We start from the raw sequence: 9690 nt of genomic DNA, 5'->3' as shown, positions 1-9690 counted from the left end.
CTTCTGATTCTGGTTGCACCACAAGATATGGCCTTAAGTGAAAATCATGCAAAGAATTCTATCTTTAAAAATCAGTTATTCACACTTCGGGTCACACATGGCCACTGCTATTTCTAGCTAACTGTTATATATTGTAGGTAACTTAGGTACTTGTTTTAGAGAAGAGGCAGTGAATGATTGTATAAACTTTAAAAATAAAGTTATTTCTTATTAGCTAAGAAGTATAAATTTTCTGCAGGGAGAAGTAAATAAAAAATACTAGTTAAAATGAGGTTTAAACTCAAGAAATTCATTTCACTTCTATACAGTATATCATTTTGGTCATTATCAAGAAAAGGGAGTTAATATTAATCTTAGACAAGATAACTAATCAAACAGATGAAAATAAAATCATAAGGTGATTAAGGCAGGAGAGCATTTCCAGAGAGAATCTATTCTTGGATGTGTGGGTGGAGACAGGAGGTTACGGGGCAAAACAGCCTTTTCTCATAACCAGATTGGAAGTTGTGATGCAGTGTGGAGCTTTGCCTTTTGGGACAGAGCACTCTCTTCTATGATGAAGAAAAGGATTGCCTACAATCATTTACCACCTGAAGTAATGAACTTACTCACATCTAACTACTGTACTCAGAACCACCTTAAAAAAAAAAAAAAGAATACAGATATTGATCACATCAAACGTTTTCATTGAGAAGTTGACACAGACACCCATATAGTTTATCATGGATGGTCTCAGAAGCTTTCCTGGGTGTGAGAAACAGAACTACAGGCCTTTTTGTATAAGTTCCTGTATATCTTGTCCATGCTGTTCTCAAAGAGGGGTCGGTGGGATTTTCCTTTATAAGATGCTGCCCTGTTGGACCAGTATTCACCGTCATCCAAATGGAGAGTGTCATGTGGCCGCTGAAATGAGCTATAAAAAGGATATAAAGTATTAAAACTGGTGAAACGCAATGAGAGGTAGTATTATATAAATCAAATATTTACTGAGTACTTTACAGGTGTGTGATACTCTGGGACAGAAATAAAAGACAATAAGGTCTGTGGCTTCAAAGAGTGACCTATTTGTATGAAACTATTACAATACAATAAAATGAAAATTGTGCATAAGAGACAGAGTTGCAAAGAATTCAGAGGAGAGAGATAGGTGTGGTGTGGTAAAAGTAGAGTGCAGATGCTGTGGTGTGGCCAGTCATGAGAGCACCTGGCCTCTAAAGTCAGGCACACCTAAAACTGAGTAACAGCTCAATCCTTTATAAGCTGGGGGACCTTGGGCAATTTATTTAATCATCCAGAGTCTAGGATTCCTTTATTTTTGCAGTATTCGTTTAAAAATCAAAGATAATATGTGCAAAGTGCATAGTACAGCACTTACTTTGCACATGGAAGTTATTAAGTATGAGGCACTAAACTACTAGGTACTTTATAGATATTTATCTACCAATCGTAGGAAATGCTGAAGTTGGTAACTGTGGAAACTAAGATTCAGTGAAGTCAAGTTACTTGCCTATGACCACTCAGCTAGTAACTGGCAGAACAGAAAGGAATATCATGTCTGTGGCCCTACGGCCCCTTCCACTATGGCATACTGCTACTGTCTTCAAGGAGGAATAGAAAATTACCCTAAATATGAACCATTTTTGGAAAATGGAAAACAAGGTGGAAGAGTCTGTATTTGAAGTGATAAGGATCCAATCTTGAGGGTCTTGAAGAAAAAAGAATAGATAGGAAGCTATGAAACAGACCAGGACTAGGCTAGTTTTAATAAGAATAGAGAAGAAAAAGCCACTGTTTTCGAAGGTTTGATAGTGCTTTTTAAAACATACTAAAGTTACAATTTTACTATCATAAACATTGAATTCTGGGCTTAACATATTATTTGCTAGGAATAAAATGCTGACTTTTTCAAGGACTGAGTTTATTTTTTAATAAACAATTTACCTACTTCAATAAATTAATTAATTGTTATAGACAAGACTCTCAGGCATGTTAGACATTGTGACATTTGTGTCATATAAAACTGTATGTTCTGGGGTGCCTGAACTGGGGCTCAGTCAGTTAAGCGTCTGACTTCGGCTCAGGTCATGATTTCATGTTTCATGAGTTCGAGCCCCACATCAGGCTCTGTGTTGACAGCTCAGAGCCTGGAGCCCGCTTCAGATTTCGTGTCTCCCTCTCTCTCTGCCCCTCCCCCACTCATGCTCACTCTCTTTCTCTCTCAAAAATAAATAAAACATTTTAAAAAATAAAAAAAAATTTAAAAACCTCTATGTTCTGGTTATTAAATGCCACAGATATATTTTCTTCATAGATTTGGAATCTCACTTCAAACAATTTCTTCCTTGACTTAACAGTCCAATGATGTTACTTCTATTGTCAACTGTGAAACAGGAACTCTTAGGGCTATATATCTGCAAGAAGAATTGGCTATTCTACCTGAATAGCACCAGGTTCTAACACCTGAACACAAAGTGACCACGAAAAAAGGCATGGAGTAACCGGGTTATCATTTTTGGAACTTGACATGGTGTCAGTGAGGATATAAAGTCATGAGAACATTTACACACTTACTTTGGAAGAGTTTGGCATGACCCGATAAGGTTGAATATGCACCTTCAAGCCAGTAATACCACTCCTGGCTACCCCAGTGACATTCTTGCACATGTGTACCATGAGACATGTGCAAACTTGTTCATAACAACACTCTTTGTCACAAAGCTAAGAACTGGAAGCAACCTTAAATACCCATCTACATTAGAACACATGTGCATACCATGGTATGTGCATACAATGGTACAGTATGCAGCAGAGAAAATAGGGAAAATTAACGATCTATAGCTACATGCATCAGTTGGGATGAAACTGAAAAACCAACTGAGTGGGGGAAAAAAGCAAATTTCAAACAATTACAGTTGTACTTACATTTATCTAAAGTTTAAAACAAGAAAAATTAAACAACTTATTGCCTAAGGATAGATTCATGTGTGGTATAACTACAAAGGAAAAAAAAGAAGGATTAACAGAAAAGCTACACTAACAGTTATCTCCATGGAAAGAGAAGCAATTGGTTGGGAGCATAAGGTGGCCTTGTAGGTATGGATTGTGTTCTATATAGCTGGATGGTGAGTAAATGGGTATTCATTTATTATTATTACTATTATTATTTATGATGCACAAACCTTAAATATATTTCTCGGTTACGGTTACTATGCCAAGTTCTTAAAAATTCACTTCTGTGAACCATGACAATAGGTTTCTCTACTTCCTCATGGCTTTGCTAAAATGAAATTCCACCTCATATCTCCTAGTAACATTTACTAGGTCTTGTGAAACTTTCTTTATACTTGGTGTAAAAAATTTCATGCTGGAAAATTTTGAAAGTGATATAGTCTCTGGGATAACAAAGGCATTTTAAAACATGATTATGATTACTTCTATCTTGTCCATTCAGTTAATGAGGGGTAGTTAAGACAATTTTTAATAATGTCAGTATAATATTTAAAAATTTTCAGAAGGCTTTAGCCAAGTCTTAGTGCTATTGCTTTGATACAGAGACCACATTTCTTTCATTAGCTCTGCTCAAGAAATAGTCTACCCACTGAATACAATTTCTGATTTCATACATTTTTCACCAAGCCTAATTCCTGTTGTCACTTACAACTTACTTTTTTTTTTTTGACAGTTTGAGTCAAGTGATAAAGAAATCACACACACACATATGTTACTGGAAACATTTCTGCATCCCTTGTGCCTCTGCAAATGTACCTCCCAGCCTAGGCCCCCACATTTGCCTGTGTTCCCTCAGACTATGTTAGGGGTCCCACCAGGTTTTGTTCTGTTTGCTCGGTTTTTCTTTGTTGTTGTTTATTTGTTGTTTTGTTTTGCAACAAGTCATGAGCTAATTAAAATTTCACAAAATGCAGGTCTGTCCCTTATCTCCTTGTCCACAAACATCAACTTTACCACATGCTGAAGGCCAGATAATAACGTTTTTTTCCAAGCTCTACATTGTGTTTAGCAGCCAGGCTAGCTCACTACAGAAAACCCACTCAACAGAAATTTGAATTTCCGACACACACCGCTACCTGGCTCTCAGAGGGGTAAGCAGAGGTAGGACCTGCTAACTTTAAAAATCATTGTGTAGACTAGACTATTTCTGAGATTGTAGACCAAATTCCTACCCCGATCATAAATTACTATATTTAATGTTATCTGGCATAGATCTGCAACAGCGGTGGTTCCATTAGACAATACTTTTTTTTTTCATGTCTCAAAGTTGCCTTAAAGTATCACCTCAGTGGCTTGCAATGAATAAATAAAATTCAGAAAGCTTTTTAGAAGCAAATGTGAACCCGATAAGGGTTTGTAAAGAAGAACTAAAGCAGCCAAAATACACATTCTAATGCTTTTTGATCTTGTAAAATTTGGCAGAGAGTTTATTTCTATTTAAAACTGCAAAATTTTCAATTTAGTAAACAATATTGTGATCGTATGGAGAGAATGTGGGAATTAGTTCAGTTTGGGAGTCTGAACTGCAAAACATACATATGAACACATAATAGGGCCTAATACGGTCCACAGGTGCAAAGAGTATCAGAATCCTAAAGATGATATTTACTTCCAGACATGAAAGCATTAGCTCTCTAATGAACTATCAACATACTGAGTCAATTCTGATTTTCTATTACTGGGTACATTAATAAGTTTAAAATGTGTAAGTGACACTAAAAAGTTTTATTATAGTAGTAGGCTTTTAAAAACTATACTTCTCTATTTTACCATGAGTATTTTCAGCATTCATTCATTCGAAGCATTTAGTGAGTTCCTACTAAACTCTAAAAAGTACTGCATTAATGCTATAGTAAAATGGTTACTTTCAAAGTAGCGATGATATTTTATTAGTGGAGTACATTTTGTTTTTATTAACTTACTCTTGCTACTTAAGTAGAAGCCCTGTATTTAATTATGACAATACTATTAAGAAAAAAAAAGACAAAAAACAACAGACCAGGATAATCCAAGAACTGGGCAGTTTCAAATCCTAAGTGTTGACAGAGCCTAGTTTATATGACAAGAACAGAAAGGTCTTAGGTAGTTTAACATGAACTAGGAGACAAAGGACATTACTAATTTTTTGCTTAGAGAAGGGTAAACTCACTTGAAACCCTGATGTTTTCTACGTCAGTATCAAATGAAGATCAAGCATATACTATTCTACACATAGTCTTCATAAAAAGTATCTATAAGGTGATATTCACTGAAAAGAAGGTCAAAGGTAAGATGGACATGCTACCCCCAAAATATTAATTCTAAGAAATAAATGGAAGGTCATGAGAATTATAAAATTTGCCATTTATACTCAGAGAAGCAGTGCTGAAAGTGACTTTAGGGGCCCCTGGGTGGCACAGTTGGTTAAGCGTCCTACTTCTCAGGTCATGATCTCACGGCCCGTGAGTTCGAGCCCCACGCCAGGCTCTGTGCTGACAGCTCAGAGCCTGGAGCCTGCTTCGGATTCTGTGTCTCCCTCTTTCTTTGCCCCTCCCCTGCTCATGCTCTGTCTCCCTCTGTCTCTCAAAAATAAATAGACGTTAAAAAAATTAAATAAATGAAAGAAGTATACTCAAAGAAATTTATTGAAGACTAATTACTTATAGGTCACTTATTTCTCTCCATGACTAAGAATGTGTAGAAATGAGCCACTGACAACAAATAAAGTCTGACAGCTTTCACTACTATTAATTCCTCTGTTGGTTCCTTATCTAGAGATGTTATTAAATATCACAATCAAAACATGACTTTACTTAAATAATAGTTTTAGCAATGTAACTGATCACTTTAATTAAGAACCCTATCTTAATATTTGAACTATTTTTCTAAGTTCAGCTCCTACTACACGTCAGAAATTTTGATGGGCAGTCAAAACCAAAGATAAGTAACATATCTGTGCCCTCAAGGAGCTCACATTTAATAAAAGAAGGCAAGATAAACACATAATGAAATAGTTATCATGAGAAAAATATTGCTAATTGAAATGAAATATATGAGAAGTAGTGGCAGCATAAGGAGAAAATGCCTAACAGTCTGCTGAGGTCATGAAAGATACCTCAGAAGAGAGAAAGACTTGACCTTAGTCCTAGAGAATAAGTAGGCATTCACTAGATAAAGAAGACAGAGGTTACTCCAGGCATCATATTATATAACAGAATCAAGGCATAAAACAGCCTGGAATATCGTGAAATGCCAGGCATATCTGGAGAGGTAAGAATAAAGTAAGATTTAACTGTTAGAAGTAAAACAGAATTTTGTCCTGGAGGGAATAATGAGCCTATAATGGAGGAATACAGAAGGGATTTCTACTATGAGTGGGAGATTGAATCAAAATTACTCTAAAGTCTTAGCCTCAAGTATTATTTTTTCCCAACTATTATTTTTAATAATATGTGTATAGGATACAAGTGGTCTTTATTTAAACACAAAATATAGTATTTTAAACTGATATTTTAAGTCATCCCTCTGGTTTCATGAATACAGGTTAAATTCAGTATCATTATCATGTCCATAGAGAATGTCTCACTTGTTTTTATTATTCTTTTCTGAATTCCTCCCCATACTTTGAGTAAAAAGAACTAGACATAAAGTTGATCTAATGTAGACAGAGTACAGCTGTAATACTTTAGGATATTTGCATGTTTTGCCCTGGTTAAATAAAATTATGAACATATTTTTTACTCCTAAATTATCATTAAAGCTTAAACATCTGCAATTCAAGCATAATATGAAATACTACTTATTACGGCTCTCAGACCTAACTTGGGATTGCTGTGATCTATTCCATGTCATCATTCAGTCAGCAGTCCTCCTATCTAACCTTATCTAGTTAAGACCATAATTACCTACTTGTTTATGAGAATGTCATAAAATCACAATTCTTACTGAAAGTTATATTTAATGTATTACTTTCTTATGACTTATTTAAAAAATTAAATTACTCTGCCAAGAATTGCTAGTCACAAAACCATTCTAGTTGTTTAGTAGTATTCTTGAAGGGGGCAACAAGTTGAACTCTGGGCATGCCGTGGCATCAATATTAAGTCCAATTACCAAGGTCATATTTTTGTTTTAAAAAATGAATACAGGGGCGCCTGGGTGGCTCAGTCTGTTAAGCGTCTGACTTCGGCTCAGGTCATGATCTCACGGTTCGTGGGTTTGAGCCCCACGTCGGGCTGTGTGCTGACAGCTGGGAGCCTGGAGCCTGTTTCAGATTCTGTGTCTCCTTCGCTCTCTGCCCTCCCCGACCCATGCTCTGTCTCTCTGTCTCTCAAAAATAAACATTAAAAAAATAAACATTAAAAAAAAGTTTTTTAGATGAATACAACACTGCCCTGTCCTAATCATCAGAAACTTTTCTAGACCCCTAAGCTACAAATTTTACACTTTGAAAAATCACATAAATATGTGGCACCCCTAATATTTCTGAATATAACAGAACTTCTAGACAAAAAGAAATTTTAAAGAAAAAGAAAAATTAAATTTCAAGTATTTAATGAAAAAGGATTTTATGATACTTGACTTAATAACACAAGATCCAATGAATTCAAATTAGATCAAGCAACATTTTCTCACTTGAAAATGAAAGCTTGTTCTTAGTTATTTAAGAGATTTTAAGTCTGTATATTATTTAGATTTTTTTCTTCCACTTGTTAACACTAAAGATAACTTTTTGGCTATTTATTACATCTTAGTAGATGCATCAGATTAATCAGAAAGTGACCAATAGGGGAGAGATGAAAACTACCGTCAAGCCTGTATTATTTAAAAACATATAGTCAACTGGTGGTTACCAGAGGGGAGGTGCTAGAGGGGATGGGTTAAATAGGTGATGGGTTAAGCAGTGCACTTGTGACGAACACTGGGTGTTATGTGGAAGTGTTCAATCACTATATTGTACACCTGAAACTAATATTACACAGTACGTTAACTAACTGGAATCTAAATAAAAACTTAAAATATATACACATAGTCAAAATTTACTCAGTTCTGTCACAAATAATTTCACAATTAAAACATTATATTGAGCATATTTCTGCTGTTAGTATCCTGAAAAATATGCAGAAGTAAATAGAAAACAGCTTATATCAATAGCTAGTTCCATAAAAGAAAACTATGGTTAAAAATGTCAGGCGATAGTCATAAAAGGACAATTCATATTCTAACCATGAACTTAAAATTATTTTTATGCTTACTTCTCTCTTTTTGTGACCAACCCCCATCTATATGAAACATCATTTATGCCTGGTCTTTAATTAGGATTAATGTTCAAATAAAATAGTGATGACAGAAGTACACAACAAATATGGAGAATTTTCAACATCCTGAAAACTGAAGAAATTTTAAATATACATAGCAGGTACTAAAAAACATCCCAGGACCTTGGGAACTGGCAAGGCTACCACTGCAAATGTCTAAAATTTCTAAAAGACAGGTAATATGCAAAAGAGAAGGAAGCTGGCACGGTAGTAGATTGTTTCCAAAATCTAGCTCCAAATTCCAAAGAACTTAAAGTAAAAGGTCACCTAACAACTCCCTGATAAGAGATTTCTTCAATATGAATTTCATACTCAAAGATGATGGAAGACATAAGACAATGAGCATGTATAGGCTGATGTGTACAAGGTAACAGCACTCCAATTTCCCATTATGCTTTTCCTGCAGAAAACACTGAATCTCTGCTATACTCCTGGATGATAATCACAATATATATCAGATCACAACACAAAGTATTGAGTCCTGGGCATAATTTTTAAGCAAAACATGAAAGAAATTATTTTTATCTATCAATATTCTCTATTTCATGAATCCTATCATTATATACCCCTTTAATTCTTTTTTTAACATGATTTTATTTATTATTATTATTTTATTTTTATTGTAAGTAGGTTCCACACCCAGCATGGGGCTTGAACTCATGACCCTGAGATCAAGGGAGGCATGCTCTACAGACTGAGACAGCCAGGTGCCCCTCCCTTTAATTATTTAGACATGATTTCCTTTAGTTCTTTGAACACAGCTGCTAAATCCAATATCTGGGCCTCTTCAAAGTCAGTTTATAGTAACTTGTCCTTCAATTGTATGGGTTAGATTTTTCTATTTCTTACATGTCTCATAATTTTTTGATGAAAACAACATTTTAGATAAAAATTGCAACAACTCTGGATTTTGACCTTACCAGGGTTTTGTTTTTGATTATTTGCTGCGTGTCCTGTCTGGATTAAGGCTTGAAATCTGTTTCCCTTGCCCTGTGTAGTTTCTGGTGTTCCTTGTTACTTTTCTTTTTTTAAAAAAATTATTGTTTCAACTTTTAAGCCTGGCCTCATAGGAACTGCCCTTGGGTCAGCATAGCTTGGTGACCAGCAAATGATTGGTCAGAAAAGCTTCCATCCTGGGGCGCCTGGGTGGCTCAGTCAGTTGAGCCTCTGACTTTGGCTCAGGTCGTGATCTCCCTGTTCCCAGGTTTGAGTCCCGTGTCAGGCTCTGTGCTGACAGCTCAGAGCCTGGAGCCTGTTTCAGATTTTGTGTTTTCCTCTGTCTCTGCCCCTCTGCCACTAGTGCTCTGTCTCTCTCTCTCTCTCTCAAAAATAAACATGAAAGAAAGAAAGAAAGAAAGAAAGAAAGAAAGAAAGAAAGAAAGAA

At 35.5% G+C, this 9690-nt stretch overlaps 1 protein-coding gene across 2 annotated transcripts in view; it reads right to left on the bottom strand.

The window, feature by feature from the left end:
• Window positions 1-665: 665 nt before the first annotated feature.
• Window positions 666-9690, bottom strand: part of SPATA6 (spermatogenesis associated 6) — a 149250-nt gene continuing 140225 nt past the window's right edge. For both annotated transcript variants that reach the window (XM_049617213.1, XM_049617214.1), the window contains exon 13: window positions 666-913. In XM_049617213.1, coding sequence (XP_049473170.1) covers window positions 733-913 — 181 coding nt within the window. In that variant the 3' untranslated portion in view covers window positions 666-732. The remainder of the gene's footprint in view (window positions 914-9690) is intronic.

This window comes from Panthera uncia, assembly GCF_023721935.1.
Source record: "Panthera uncia isolate 11264 chromosome C1 unlocalized genomic scaffold, Puncia_PCG_1.0 HiC_scaffold_4, whole genome shotgun sequence".
In the NCBI taxonomy this organism is placed as follows: domain Eukaryota; kingdom Metazoa; phylum Chordata; class Mammalia; order Carnivora; family Felidae; genus Panthera; species Panthera uncia.
Note: the sequence above shows the minus strand (reverse complement) of the source record. Positions and strands in the feature narration are given on the sequence as shown.